At 61.0% G+C, this 14032-nt stretch overlaps 1 protein-coding gene across 2 annotated transcripts; it reads left to right on the forward strand.

Moving 5' to 3' along the window:
• Positions 1-2431: 2431 nt before the first annotated feature.
• Positions 2432-12630, forward strand: TINAGL1 (tubulointerstitial nephritis antigen like 1). 2 transcript variants are annotated; one of them, XM_042996657.1, is made up of 13 exons: positions 2433-2709; positions 2837-2888; positions 3391-3714; positions 4721-4784; positions 8431-8523; positions 8717-8831; positions 9952-10075; positions 10169-10319; positions 10446-10635; positions 10737-10782; positions 11053-11176; positions 11950-11995; positions 12093-12630. In XM_042996657.1, exons 1-13 carry the CDS (start codon positions 2656-2658, stop codon positions 12231-12233), a joined length of 1524 nt encoding a protein of 507 aa, XP_042852591.1. In that variant the 5' UTR covers positions 2433-2655; the 3' UTR covers positions 12234-12630. The 2 variants fall into 2 exon arrangements, with proteins under 2 accessions (XP_042852592.1, XP_042852591.1); XM_042996658.1 differs by lacking the exon at positions 3391-3714 and having other exon boundaries at positions 2432-2709.
• Positions 12631-14032: the final 1402 nt, after the last annotated feature.

The raw sequence follows: 14032 nt of genomic DNA on the forward strand, positions 1-14032 counted from the left end.
ACCACAATGGGCCACAAGGGACCCCCCGGCCCTAGCCGGAGTGTCATTTGGGACCCAAACATCTGAGTCCCCAAGCCTCAAGGAGTGGGCCCTTGGCCACAGACCTGGGTTCAGTAGAGCACAATGGTCTTCTCAGGAGGTTCTGCTCAGCCTCTGGAGGAGAACGACCCATTCTGAGCACCCAGAGCAGCTGTGTGGTGGCAGCCGCGGTGCAGGGGGAGGTAAGCACTGGACTGGGGACAGGAGAGGAGGCTTGGGCCTCTGCCCTGCTGTGTGAGCTTAGGCACGTCACTGTCCCTTTTTACTTACACCTCCCTTTGTAGAAAGAGAAGAGCATGAAAGGGCCTCTAAGGAGCATTTGGGTCCAGATAGGAAACCAAGGCCGAGAAAAAGGGCAGTGTCTGCCCAGGATCATAAGTGAGGGAGGACAGAGTTATCATCAAGCCCAGGTGGCCTGCCTCCCAGAAGGCAGAAGGGCCCAGAGGGTAAGTCCTGCTGTGACTCCTCACAGCATCCCATGCCTATTGCTCTGCCCCAGTCCCTTGGACCAGAATAAGACAGACAATGAGTCCCCAGAAAGGAGGGGGGCCATGGAAAAGGAAAGTGGGGCTGGAGCCCCCACCCTAGCCCTGCCCTTTTCCTCTTCTCTTTGGCCAAGGAACCCACGGAGTCACAAGATTCCATTTGGGATGGGCTTAGTGCCAACATCAGTGATGACAAGGGACACCCCCCTCCCCAAGCCCTGTTCTTGACTCTGCGATCTTCCTTTGCTCTGTGCTCCCGCTTCCTATGCACAGACAGGCAAGAACAACAGGCAGAGAGCCAAAACTTGCAAACAGACACAGATACACAGACACTTAGCGAGACAGACACCTAGGAGATAGGCGGGCAGAGACAATGACAGTCACACAGTTATACATACAGACACACAAGCCAACAAACACACAGACACTGGCAAAGAATACACTGACCGACAGATAGCCACACACATGACCGGCACAGAGGTCACATCCAGACGGACACACAGACAACAGCACACAGGTAACAGAGAGACAAGCGGACGCAGAGACGTACTCAAGCAGAACACCCGACGAACACACACACACACACACACACACACAGCAAAGGCTCACACGGGGTGGGGGGGGACCTACAGGGGAGTGATTTGGAGCAGAGGACAAGCAGGTGCTCCAGGACCACGCCCCAGCCCCCAGCCCCAGAACCAAACTGAACTTGATCCACAAAGGTAGGCACTCGGGGTATGAGCTCTTCTGAAGGCAGCCTCCACCCCCACCCCGAGGATGTGGCCTTCACCAGTGCCTGCCGAGGGGCCTGCCTTGCAGTCAGATGAATGGAGGATAGACGGGAGAAGGGACTTCCCAACCAGGAGTGTGTCGGGACTTGTGGACAGTGACTAAGGGTGACTGGAGGGAAAGGGGTGAGGTGGTGACAGGTAGGGAGTCTGCATTCTGGCCGTGTGACCTCGGGCAGGTTTTCTTCTGAGCCTCAGTTTCCCACTAGGCTTTGGGAAACTGAGTCCCACTAGACTCCCAGGTCCCTGCAGGGAGCAGACAGGCCAGCTCCTGGTGTGTCCGTGCTAGTGCTGGGGCCCCAGGACATTGCTCCCTCCCCCCACCACCCCTGCAACATGGTGACTCGCTGCCCAGTGCCCCCTGGCAGGGGGTAACCCAGTCACAGATGGCCGTTGTCCTGGTCCCCCCACCCCCACCCCCAGGAGCTGGCCAGCTGAGGACATCCCCAGGCTGGGGGAGGGGTGTGGAGTGGTCAGAGAGAGGGCAAAGGGAATCCCCATGCCTGATGCTTCCCTCCCCCCGCCCCCTGCCCCAGGGGCTGGTGTGAGATGCCCGTCTGGGGGTGAAGAATCTGTCCAGGTGTAGTTTTTCATCTTTTCTGCTGTTGGAGTCCCCTGGCCCGGACCCAACTGGTTGGCAGAGGGGCTTGCGCAACAGAGAGGTAAAAGGTGAAGGCGGGCATGGCGGGACAGAAGCCCCATTGTTTGGGGCCCAGGCCGGCCCGGGCAAAGGAAGGGTTTATCCCCGGGCAGGAAGGGGGGCTCCGCGGGGGGGCACCAGCTGCCAGGGCTCTTGCCCTTGGGCCCCGGAGGGGGGCAGGTGCCAAGCAGGATGCCCTCGGGGTTGATAGAGGGGGCAGTGGTTGGCAAGGCGCCTGGGCAGCCTGGGGAGGGCAGGCCCAAAGAAGAATTGTGGGCAGGGAGGCGGCCCCCACACCACACCCACCCCACCCCCTGGAAGGATGAGCCTCCAAGGCCCCTAGAGCAGGGTCCTCAACCGTCCTCCTCTGGATTCCAATCATTCCTGGGAACGGAGGCGGCTTGGGGCGGTCCCAAGCCTGGGGGGCACGGGAGTGCATGGCTGTTTTTAATACTGAAGGGTCAGAGGGGTCTCAGAGATGTTTGCTGTCCCCACCCTCCCCATCATTTCCCAAAGTTGGGTCCAAAACTCGGAGCTCCGCTGCCCCCTCTCTCCCCTTCTTCGCGGCAGCCCCTCAGCCCTGCGGCGAGGCCCATTGGGAAGTCCTTACGGGTGTCAGACCAGGATCCTTTCTGCTTCGGTTGCAGTTCCGCCCCCGAAGGGCACGAACGGCTGCCGTCGGAGACCCGGCGAGGACAATCACATGCTCACCGTCCCTCTCACAGGTCCCCGCTCCCGAGTTACAGGGCTACTCCAGGTGCGGGGCCAGCCGGGGCCCCTCCCTCCCGCCTCCTGGGCCGGGGGGCGGCGCTGCGGGCGGGGCGGTGCAAAAAGCGGTCCCGCCCCGCACTCCTCGCTTGACTTTGAGTGTCCCGTGGTGGCAGGAGCCGGGAGGCCAGAGGCGCGTGGGGCAGCCCGGGCGCAGCCCGTCACCAGGTAGGGACGCTCCCCTGCGCTGGGGGCAGGGGGTGTGGGGTGTATTCAGAAGGAAGGAACAGAGAGGAGGGGGCAGGCGGAGGGACCGCGAGGGATGGCAGAGAAGGAGAGTGGAGGGGGGCACGGGGACGGACACAGAGGAACACAAGCTCAGGGGGTACCGGCGTCAGGAATGGAGGTTGAAAAGAGGGGCAGAGGGACCCCGATAGGAAAGGAGACCTCAGTCCGAGCTGTGGGTGTTGAGCCAGGGGCACCAAGAATGCCACAATCCCCACCTCCTGTCCTTGAAGGTTCCGGGGCAGGTCAGGGAGGGGCTCCATTTCTTGCCCTGTCCCCTTCCTTCCCGGGTCCTGCCTGAGGACGCAGGAATCAGGGTCTCTGACCCTGCTGAACCCCCTTGGACTCACAGCCCCAGGAAGCTGGGAGATCAGTCCCTGGGGTGCCAGGGAGTCTCTGCAGCCCGCCACCTCTGACCCCTGACATCTGCCCTCCCCGGGCCCAGGAGGCACCATGTGGCGATGTCCACTGGGGCTGCTGCTGTTTCTGCTGCTGGCCAGCGAGTTGACCCTGGGTGCCCGACGGGGTCGTGGGCGCGGGCGCCGGGAGCTAGCCCCGGGTCTGCACCTGCGGGGCATCCGGGATGCGGGCGGCCGGTACTGCGGGGGGCAGGACCTGTGCTGCCGGGGCCGTGCCGACGACTGCGCCCTGCCCTACCTGGGTGCCACCTGCTACTGTGACCTCTTCTGCAACCGCACCGTCTCCGACTGCTGCCCTGACTTCTGGGACTTCTGCCTCGGCGTGCCACCCCCCTTTCCCCCCATCCCAGGTGGGCACCAGACGGCCAGGAGGGTGGGTCGCCTTGTCAACCCCAGACTCAGCAAGGCTCAGGAGCGAGGCGGACGCACTGACATGTCCAGGGGAGGCTTTGTAGAATCTGGGAGAGCCCCCGCCCCGCTGTCTGTGGCTCTGGGACGTCCCCCTCTCCCCTCTGGTCTGACTTGAATCTCTCCAGCAAGACTGAAAGAGAGAAGATCCTTGGTCGGTGGGGTTCTAAGCTGGCCCAGGAGAAAGGCAGTCTCCTGCCCTTTCTCCCAGTCCTGTCTCCCTGCCAGATGTGGAAGGTGCTGGCCCCGCCTGCTGACTCACCCTCAGGCTGATAAAGCCTGGGGGTGGGGGGAGGTGGGGGGAGCTGGTCAGGCTCATCTCCGCCATTCCTCTGCCTTTGCTCAGGATGCCCTACCCTGAGATGGCTGGTCACACCTGGGAGGTGGGGCGAATGTCTTCCTTCCTTCAGCCCTGTCACCATCCTTTCCCACGCCCTTGCCCCTAGTCCCATAGGAGAATCACTTGAATCCCTTCCCCCAGTTCTGTGGGCCTGTGGGGGTGAGACCGAATACCTAGGTTGTCACATCCCGAAGTGCTGTGTTATCTTAGGGGAGTCGCTTGCCTTCTCTGGGCCTCGGTTTCCCCACGCCCCTCCCACTCCCCATCTCCAAGTTTCAACTCATGTAAATGGTAAAGGATCTAAGGAATGTGGTGGCTGGTATCCAAGTGAAGCAGGAGGGAGCCAAGCTGGGGGTCACTGAAGAACTTCCCAGGTAGCTGTTGGTATGTTACCCAGCAGGAGATGTCTTAGGAAGTTATAGTTTGACTTTAGTTTCAGTGAGGGCTGGGGTGTGTGTGTGTGTGTGCGTGTGTGTGTGTGTGTGTGTGTGTGCGTGTGTGTGTGTGTGTGGGAGGATTCCCAACACCTGACTTCTGAGGACCTGGCCACCCGAGCCCATAGTCTCTGGTCTTGATTCCACTTCTCTCCTCGTCTTCCCTCCCTCCAGGATGTACCCATGGGAGTCGCATCTATCCAATCTTAGGAACCTACTGGGACAACTGTAACCGTTGGTGAGTATGCGGAGCTTGAAGGGGGTTTGCCTTGTGGGCTCTATGGCCCGCAGACTTGGTTCAGACCCGATGCCTGTGGCTCCCGTGCCGGGGACAAGTCCTTTCCCTTCTCCGAGCCTCAGTTTCTTCGTCTGTAACATGAGAATTTTTACACCCATCCTATCAACTCCTAAAACAACACTCTAATAGCATTCCCCAGGGGTGGACAGCCATGGATGCCTGGCCCCAGGTGTGGCCCCTGAGCTGGGAGTGCTTCCCTGTCCCTGCTGGCTCGGGCTGGGCCACTCCCCTCCCAACCTTTCTCCATGTACGGGAGAATCTGGAGAAGGGGGCGTCAGGAAGGAAACCTCTGACTGTAGCATCCGCTGCCCTGGACGGGTTAGGATGAGGGTCAGGGACGGCTGAGCTGGTCGGCCGCCAACCTGCAGCAGGGCCTTCCCGGGAATGTGGCCCCTCCCCCGCCCTGCCTGTTCTGGTAGGAGGATGAAGGGTCAGGGGTGCTCCCCTACTCTAATCTGAGGCCTGAGGTGGGAAATGGGGAGGGGGTGGGTAGGAAGCCTTGAAGGCTTAATGGAAATGATGGGGACCCTGTGGCTCTGAGGAGGTGGCCCTGCACCCACGCCACACCACGCCCTCTTTGCCTGGGACTGCAGAGGCCCCAGGGAGGAGGACACTTTTTGGAATGCATTACGCATAAGCTGTTTCCATTGCCTCACTGGTGTGAGGGGTGCTGGGTCACAGGGGAGTGGGGACGAATAGGCTTCAGCATGTGTCCGCGTGAGAGAACGCGCGTGTGGGTATGGTGTGAGTGTGTGTGGACTGGGCGCGTGTGTTCAGAAACATGGAACGTGCCTGCGCGAGCCTGCCAGCTCCAGATAGGACGTCTCTGGGCATTGATGGGTTAACCTCTTTCCCACTCTTATCCCTGGGGCCTGGCCACCCTGGGCCCCTCTGGAATGCTGGGGCCTGCTGCCACCAGCCCAGTCTAGACCTGCTTGGGCAGCCCTGGGGGCAAAGAGGGAGGCGGCAGGAAAGGACTGACCAGCCCGAGGTCCCCTCACTGCACTTGGTGGCCCCCATTCCCTGTGCTCGGCACCTGAGTGAGGGTGTGGGGTCGTGTCTGCAGGCCTTCTAGGCTGTGTGAGCCCTCGAGGAATGCTTGGAGAGTCTGAGGAAGAAGAGAAGCCTGAGAGAGCCGCCTCCTACGCAGCCTCCTCCCTCTGTCCCGAAAGTGCCCCCGCCCCTCCCGGGGCCCAGGAGCCCAGCCATACTGGGTTTGTTCCCCTTGAGGCTCCTTAAAAGGCAACAGGGGAAGGAGGCAGTTCAGCCTCTTGTAATAGCAGAGTTATGAGCTTGTAAAAGCATTATAGAATTCATAGAATGCCCTGATCCGTCGACACCTATTTGTTAAAGACCTACTATGTGCCAGGCCCTGTGTCGGGCCAGGGAGGTGCAGCCAGATGTGGTAGACCGCCCTTGAGGTTGCACGGGAGCCTCCCGTCTAACAACGAAGGAGCCCACACACAAATAAACATATGACAGCCTGTGACAGGTGTGGCGGGGAAAGGGCATCATGGGGCGGAGGGGGGTCCTCGTGTAGAGTGGAGTAGGGGCAAGGGAAGATGGCTAGACAAGGAGGGAGCATGGGGGCCATAGCTCATGGGAGGCTAGGAGGTGGGACAGACCTCACTGCGGTTATGAGGTGGGGACAGAAGGCCCAAGGAGGTACAGGCCGCGCCCATGGGTCTCATAAGCCGTGCTGAGGGTTTTGTATTTTGTTCTAAGTGCCGGGGGAAGCCACTTGGAGGCACACAGCCTGATTTATGTCATTCAGAGATCTCTCGGGCTTCAGAGTGGCTAGGGAATGCACCATGGGGGTGGGTTGGGCGGGGGTGGGGGGTGTAGAGAGGCAGGGAGCCTGGGTAGGAAGGCATGGTCCGGGTGACAGGTGACAAGGGACTGGAGGAGGGTGGTAGCAGTGGAGGGGGGGGGGGGTGAGGGGCAGGTGAATTCAGAGCCGTCCACGATGTGCCATCCCAGGACCTGCTGATGCCGCCATCAGCAGGAAATGGGGGCATGCCATGGACCGCGGCGAGTTCTGGTTTGAACACCTGCGTGAATAAGGTGCCATTTCCTGAGCTGAGGATGTTAGGGAAGGAGCAGTTTCCGGGGAGGGCAGTGTGGGCCATTTTCAGTTTGAGATACACCCAGAGGAGATGTGAGGGGGCCAGGTGGATGGGAGTCTGAAACTCCAGAGACGGGGAGTCTAGGGTTCCTGGCCTGAGAACTAGAGTAGTAGGTAATGATTCTTGAGCACCTAAGATGGGCCAGGCCCTGTGCTAAATGCTTTATAAGCTTTACAAAACCCTGCCATTTAATTCCTGGAAGGTGGGACTAGTCATTTCCTCGTTTTATGGACAAAAACACTGAGGGAGAGAGTTCACCTGAGGTCACATGACTCGTCAGCCAGTTGGAACCCAAGACTTGAATTTCAGGACCCCTGCTCTTAGCCTCTTCACCACAGTGCCTCATTCACTCGTTCATCCAACAAATATTTATTGGGGGCCTACCATGTGCTAGGCTTTGGTTTCTAGGCTCTGAAGATCCCACACAATCCCTCCTCTCCAGGACCTGAGCGTCTGTGAGGAAGCAGGCATAAGCTGTACACATAACTCAAGATATAGCGTGCCAGATAGTGACGACGTGCTCAGGAGAAAATAAAACCTGGAAGCAGAATAGGAAGGTGGCCAGGGCAGGTGACGTGGGAATGGAGACTTGGAAGAAGTGAGAGTGAGCGTTGGGGATATGGGGAAAAGAGCAGCTCAAAGGCCCTGGGGCAGGAGCACGGCTGTCGTTGACCAATCAGTGGACCAGCCTGGCTGGAGCCCCAGGAGCCAGGACTCAGAGGAGGGGGTCACAGAGGAGACAGGAGGACAGATCACGCAGGGCCTTGTTAACACGGTCAGGACGCCGGCTCTTTCTCTGTGATGTCAAGCCAAGGGAGGGTTTTGGGCAGGGGGATGGCATGATACCACTTGGGTTGCACAGGGTCCTCTGGCAGCTGTAGTAAAAATATACCGAAGTGTGGGTGCAGGGCAGACATGGGGAGAACAGCGGAGAAGCTGCGGCAGAATCCAGGGGAAAGGTGATTGGCCCATGATGGCTGCAGGAGAGAACGAGACACGGTTTGGATCCCGAATGTGCTTTTAAGGGAAAGCCAACGGGATCTGCCAATGAATCAAATTAGCGTTGAGGGCAGGCATCAAGGGTGACTCCCAGGCTCCCGGCCTGAGGTTCGGGAAGGATGGAGTGGACGTTTTCCACAGACCGTGGGGCGAGCACGCATGGGAGTGGGAGGTCAGAAATTCGGCTTGGGATGTGTTCGGGTTGAGCTGCTGTTGGACACCCCAGTGGTGAGAGTGTGTCCTTGGATCTGGAGTTTAGGGAGAGATCCATCCAGGCAGCAGATACAAACCCGAGAGCTGTGCACTTGACGTTGACATCTGAAGCCACCAGGCTGAATGGGATCATCTAGGGATCTTCCCATCACTGCTGGCACAGAGCCTCAGGTCCACGTTGACTTCTGAGCCCCCCTCCCTTCGGAGGATGCCCAGCCCCCCCCCCCCCTTCATTTCTCCTCTTCTAGCACCTGCCAGGAGCAAGGGCGGTGGGAGTGTGACCAGGAGCCATGCCTGGTGGACGAAGACATGATCAACGCCATCAACCGGGGCAACTACGGGTGAGAGGCCCTGGAAATGCCCCCAGGTGGCACAGACACACATACGTTCCCCCCGAGATGTACGTGCTGCCAGGCACACCCAGATTTCACTCACGCGTAGGCTTGGCCAGGATGCGTCTCTCCTACCCATACGCACGGACCTCTAGGACCCTCAGCCCTGGCAGATCTGTGACTCCCACCCCTACTCTTTCAGATGGCGGGCTGGGAACCACAGTGCCTTCTGGGGCATGACCCTGGATGAAGGCATTCGCTACCGCCTGGGCACCATCCGCCCTTCTTCCTCTGTCACCAATATGAATGAGATTCACGTAAGTCCATCCTTGCCCACCATCCTGCCATCTCCCCATGGCCTGGGACCCCAGGAACCCTGGCACCCTGGGTCCTGTTCCTCCAAGGCCCTGGGCCTAGACCCCTCCAAGAGGCTGTGTGTCCCTGGACACACATCACTCCCCTTCTGCGGGTCTTCAGTTCCTGCCCATAACAAGATGTGCTGCCCAGAGAGAACTGATGCTCGGATTCTGAGTTCTGTGGTCCCAGCCCGAGTCCCTTCGTGGCCTGCCCAGCCTGGGAAAAATGCTATTCCTCCCAGTACAGCTGGGTCAGGGCCCAAGGGGCCAGGAGGTCACCTTGGTATTTTCGGAAGGGAGGGACAGATTGTCCTCTGGCTCCGGCTAGAGAGTAGGAATTCTCGGAAACAAATGCCGACTCAGTGGAACCCCGAGGGGGGAGGGGGCTTCTCCCCTCCTGCCAGTGGGACCCCCTCCGGGCAGAAGTGGGAACCATCCCCGGAATAGTCAAAGGGTGAGGAAGGGGAACCGCAGCAGGACGGGGCTGGGGCACATGCCACAGGATCTGTCCATCAGAGGCAGGCAAGGAGGAGGCAGTTTTGGCCAGAGTACCCCTCCCTGCAGAGGGACAGCAGCTCAAGGCTGGGGTGACCAGCCCCTGCCCCTGTCCTTACTCCCCTGGGCCTCTGCTATTTTCTGCCTCCTGCTGTTTGCTTTGGCAGCCTGCCTGGTCACAGGACCTTACTGCTTCTTCCCTCCCCTGCCCTTTAGGGCCCAAAGCCCAAGGTCCTGGTGGGAAGAAGGAAGTGTCAGATCAGAAGGTGCAGAGGAAGAATGAGGGAGTGGGGGTTGAGAAGGAAAAGTGGGTGACCCTGGCCTGGCCACTTCTCTGCTGGCCTCCATTCCCTCATCCGTAAAACAGGACTGGCCACCCCCACCTGACCCTGAGAACGCATCAAATGGTGCTTGGGTCTTCCCCTTGAGTCGATGTGGAGATTACTGGAATCGCTCGGCAGCAGGAATGCTCAAGATCGAACCGCAGAAGGCCCTAGACTCTTGGTGGCCCTTCAGTGCCAACGGGCCCCTGAAGTGTAGACGGGGGTAGAGGCAGGAGAAAGACGGAGTGACTTTTGCTTTGCAGACAGTTCTGGGCCCAGGGGAGGTGCTGCCCACAGCGTTCGAGGCCTCTGAGAAGTGGCCCAACCTGATCCATGGGCCTCTTGACCAGGGCAACTGTGCAGGCTCCTGGGCCTTCTCCACAGCAGGTATGTCCAAGGGTGGAGGCTGGGGCAGCAGGAAAGGAGGGCCAAGGCCTGAGCCCCCTGACGGCCCTTCTGCCTCCCCCCCTCCCCCACCAGCCGTGGCATCCGATCGCGTCTCAATCCATTCCCTGGGGCATATGGCACCTGTCCTGTCGCCCCAGAACCTGCTGTCTTGTAACACCCACAACCAGCAGGGTTGCCGTGGTGGGCGTCTCGATGGGGCCTGGTGGTTCCTGCGACGTCGAGGGTGAGCAGCAGAGGGCATGGGCAGGGAGGAGGATGTGAAGCGGGGGCCTCAGGAAGGCAACCCTCAGGAGGGGCCAGGGCCACACCCATCACATTCACCTCTCCTTGCTCCTTCCTCCTTCTCCAGGGTTGTGTCTGACCACTGCTACCCGTTCATGGGCAGTGAGCGGGACGAGGCTGGCCCCGCGCCCCGCTGTATGATGCACAGCCGGGCCATGGGTCGGGGCAAGCGCCAGGCCACTGCCCGATGCCCCAGTAGCCATGTCAATGCCAATGACATCTACCAGGTCACTCCTGCCTACCGCCTCGGCTCCAGCGTAAGTTTATACTTGGTTGAAGGGGCAGAGGCAGGAAGGCTGGCCAGAGGCTGGAGCCTCACGCCTGATCGACACTCTCCTCCCCACCCCCAACCCTCCAGGAGAAGGAGATCATGAAGGAACTGATGGAGAACGGCCCTGTCCAAGGTAAACGCCCCTCATCCTGCCCCCTGGTTCCAGAAGCTCGTGCCTGCTTGAGACTGAGCCCGGCATGGCAGCACAAGGGGCCTGTACAGCATTGGGTAGCAACTCCCCCTGGGGCTAGGAGTCAGTGGGACCTTGTCCCCTCCCCACGGGCAGCACCCTGGGCAGGGAGGGGGGTGGGGGGACACTTAGAGTCTTGGTATGGGTCTGGGCATGTGTCTCCAGACCTGTGCCGATGGGCTGAGCCGGGCCTACTTGGACCTCTGCCCACAGCTCTCATGGAGGTGCACGAGGACTTCTTCCTGTACCAGGGCGGCATTTACAGCCACACCCCAGTGAGCCTTGGGAGGCCAGAGCGATACCGCCGGCACGGGACCCACTCGGTCAAGATCACAGGGTGAGGGGCTTGGGGGGCAGAGAGGGGAGGGGGCCGCAGGGCTTGCACTGGGGGGCTCCGAGCCTACCTCGAATCCATCCCGTCTCTCTGCAAAGCCCCGCTTTGAAGAGGAGCAGACCAAGACATAAAAAGAGGAGAGGTTTGCCTCGCACCGAGAGTGGGGGCCTTTGAAGGTTTTCTAGGAACTGGTCCTCCCTTACACACTGTGATAAAATTCACTCCAGTGTAATACAGACAAGGATTCAAGGGTTGCTCAACCTCTCTCCATCTCAGCACCCACCCCAACTCTGCCTGACTCACGGACCCCCACCCCTGGTCTTCAGTTCCCCCACCTGATACACCCAAAGATGTTCGAGTCACTGATTTCAATTGTCCAACCAATGAAATGTACTTTGCAGTGGGAGTCTGGGGCCTCCAAGGAACCCCAACCTTGCGGTCCCTGGTACCCAACCCTCCCTGGCTTCCCAAGTGAGGAGAGAGGGCAGGCAGACCTGTGAAGTTGTGAGGTCCCAGGGACCTGGTCCCCAGGATGTGGGGCCCTGGAGGAGGGAGGCCCAAGTTCTCCCCCTTTCGGCTCACCCCTCCAGTTATTCCGCTGGTGCCCAACCCCACGTGGGCGTAGGCACACAGACTTTGAAAGGTGGGGACTGAGAGTAGAGAGAGGGTTAGAACCCCGCCCAAGCCTGGAAGGGAAAGTGCCCTGGGGTTCGAGCCCCTCAAGGCAGGTGGAATCAGCGCCCTCTCCCTCCCTGGCTCTGCCGCGCCCTCCTCAGGTGGGGACAGGAGACGCTGCCCGACGGAAGAACGCTCAAATACTGGGTGAGTCCCTGCGGGGGTGCCCTGCGGGCCGCTGCCTTCTCACCGCCCCCCACTCCCCCTGCCCGCCCCCCTCACCACCGCCCCTCCTCATCCCCAGACGGCGGCCAACTCGTGGGGCCCAGCCTGGGGCGAGAGGGGCCACTTCCGCATCGTGCGCGGCGCCAACGAGTGCGACATCGAGAGCTTCGTGCTGGGCGTCTGGGGCCGCGTGGGCATGGAGGACATGGCGCACCGCTGAGGCCCTGGCACCGCGCCGGGCTGGCCGGCGGAAGAGCCCCTGGGGGGGCGACGCTGCCCACCCCGCCCCGCCCGACGGAGCTCCGGGGGCGCAGGCGGGCGCCTGGGGTCTAATCCCCCTCGCGCAGGTTCCGCTGACGCAGCGCCCCGCCTGGGAGCCGCGGGCAGGCGAGGCTGGCGGAGCCCCCAGACCTCCCAGCGGGGACTGGGCAGGGCCTGGCCCGGGAGGAGCGGGCCTGCAGATCCCAGGCCCCGGGCACCCCCCCGGCTCAAGACCACGGAAGCCAGGACACCCCCAAGTCTCCAGCCCCACTACCCCATCCCACCCCTGTACTCTTATCCTCCAAAGATATTTATTTTTCTTCTCACGGTTTTAAAAATAAAAAGAGTACTGATAACTGGAGCACCTTGGAACTTTGGGGAGTGGAAAGCCAGGCAGGGGCTGGTGTGGCATACGGTCAGACAGCAGGAAGGAGGGCCTGAGGCCTTGCTGGTCGGCAGGGGTGGGGAGGCTAGAAATCTTAGTTGCCATTCGGCCCTATTTGTCAGTGGTCCTGGGCACGGACCCCTTGGAGGTGGGGCATGGATGGGATGGCCTCTGGCCCTCAGAGAGACATGGGCCCGTGGGAACCACCTTTCAGACGCTGAGTCAGCGCTGCCCGGTGGGGGGAGCCTGACCCACCAATCAGCAGAACTGGCGCCAGTGCCCAGCAGGCAAGGGGGGCACAGCCCCACAGAGGCTGGAGCCTCTGTCTCCGCAGATCAGCCTCTCCAAGCCACCCAGGCGAAGCCCCCCCCCCCCCCCACTGCCTCCTCCCCCTGCCCCTGGGCCACGCTGGACCTGCCTCTCTGAGTACTCTCCCTACCCCACCTCCCCAGGATCCCCGTATTTCTAGGCCAGGAGGACCCACTCCACCAGCCTCTTCACCAAAGCTTCTTCGGCCGGTGCCCAGGCTATTCCAGAGTCCTCACTGCCCCTCAGATGTCCTGTGCACAGGCAGAACCGTCAGGCATTTGCACATGCTGTGCCCCAGTCTAGATGCCCCTCCATTCCATCCTCCGCTTGTCCCTCTGCTGTTTCAAAGCCAACTCCACTGTACCCTCATTCAGGCAGTACCTGAAGGGGCTGCTGACGTGCCAGGTATTGTGCAAGGGACCCCAGCTTTCCCAAACCACCAACCCCACCCAGCATGGCCTAGACACCTCCTGCCTGGACTCATCTACACCCTGCCCTTTCACCCAGTATTTTCACTTCTCTGGGTGTCTACCTACCTCTTCTGTTATGCTGGAAGTTCCTTGAGAGCAGGAACTGGGTCGGGTTCATTGGGGGTCCTGGCACCCACACCTGTACCCTGGTATAAGGTGGCATTACGGTTTGTGGAATGGCTGAGTGGCGAGGCCCTGTTCTTTCTCCCTCCACTTGGCTCCCAAGACCCCCGCCCAGCCGGTCCCTCTGGGCGCTGGTGTCCCTTGCTTTCCAGGAGCCCAGGAGGGCTGCGCTTGGGGAGGGGGCTCCCGGAGGCAGCAATCGTCCTGGTCCCGACCGCAGCCGACCGAAAGGCAGGGGGAGCCTGAAGGGGGACAGCGGGAAGTCCTCCTCCGGGACAGGCAGCCCCTCGGGGCCGCGTCCCGGCATCACCTGAAAGGAATGCGGGGCTCCCGATAAGCGGCCGCCTTTGTCTCATTTCCTGTTTGCCAGGACGTCCCGAGCCGGCTCCCCTGGGCGGCCCGCCCGTCCGCAAGGAGCCAAAGCCGCCTTGGGGGGGTGGGGGGGGTGGCGGGCGGGGACGAGGGCGGGAG

Source organism: Panthera tigris, chromosome C1 (assembly GCF_018350195.1).
Source record: "Panthera tigris isolate Pti1 chromosome C1, P.tigris_Pti1_mat1.1, whole genome shotgun sequence".
Classification (NCBI taxonomy): Eukaryota; Metazoa; Chordata; class Mammalia; order Carnivora; family Felidae; genus Panthera; species Panthera tigris.

Excerpts from the sequence above, each read along its gene's own strand:
- TINAGL1 (XM_042996657.1), top strand. The coding sequence starts at position 2,656 with ATGCTCACCGTCCCTCTCACAGGTCCCCGCTCCCGAGTTACAGGGCTA. Across the intron at positions 10,320-10,445 it reads TGGTTCCTGCGACGTCGAGG|GGTTGTGTCTGACCACTGCT; the intron begins GTGAGCAGCAGA and ends CTCCTTCTCCAG. Across the intron at positions 10,636-10,736 it reads CCTACCGCCTCGGCTCCAGC|GAGAAGGAGATCATGAAGGA; the intron begins GTAAGTTTATAC and ends CCAACCCTCCAG.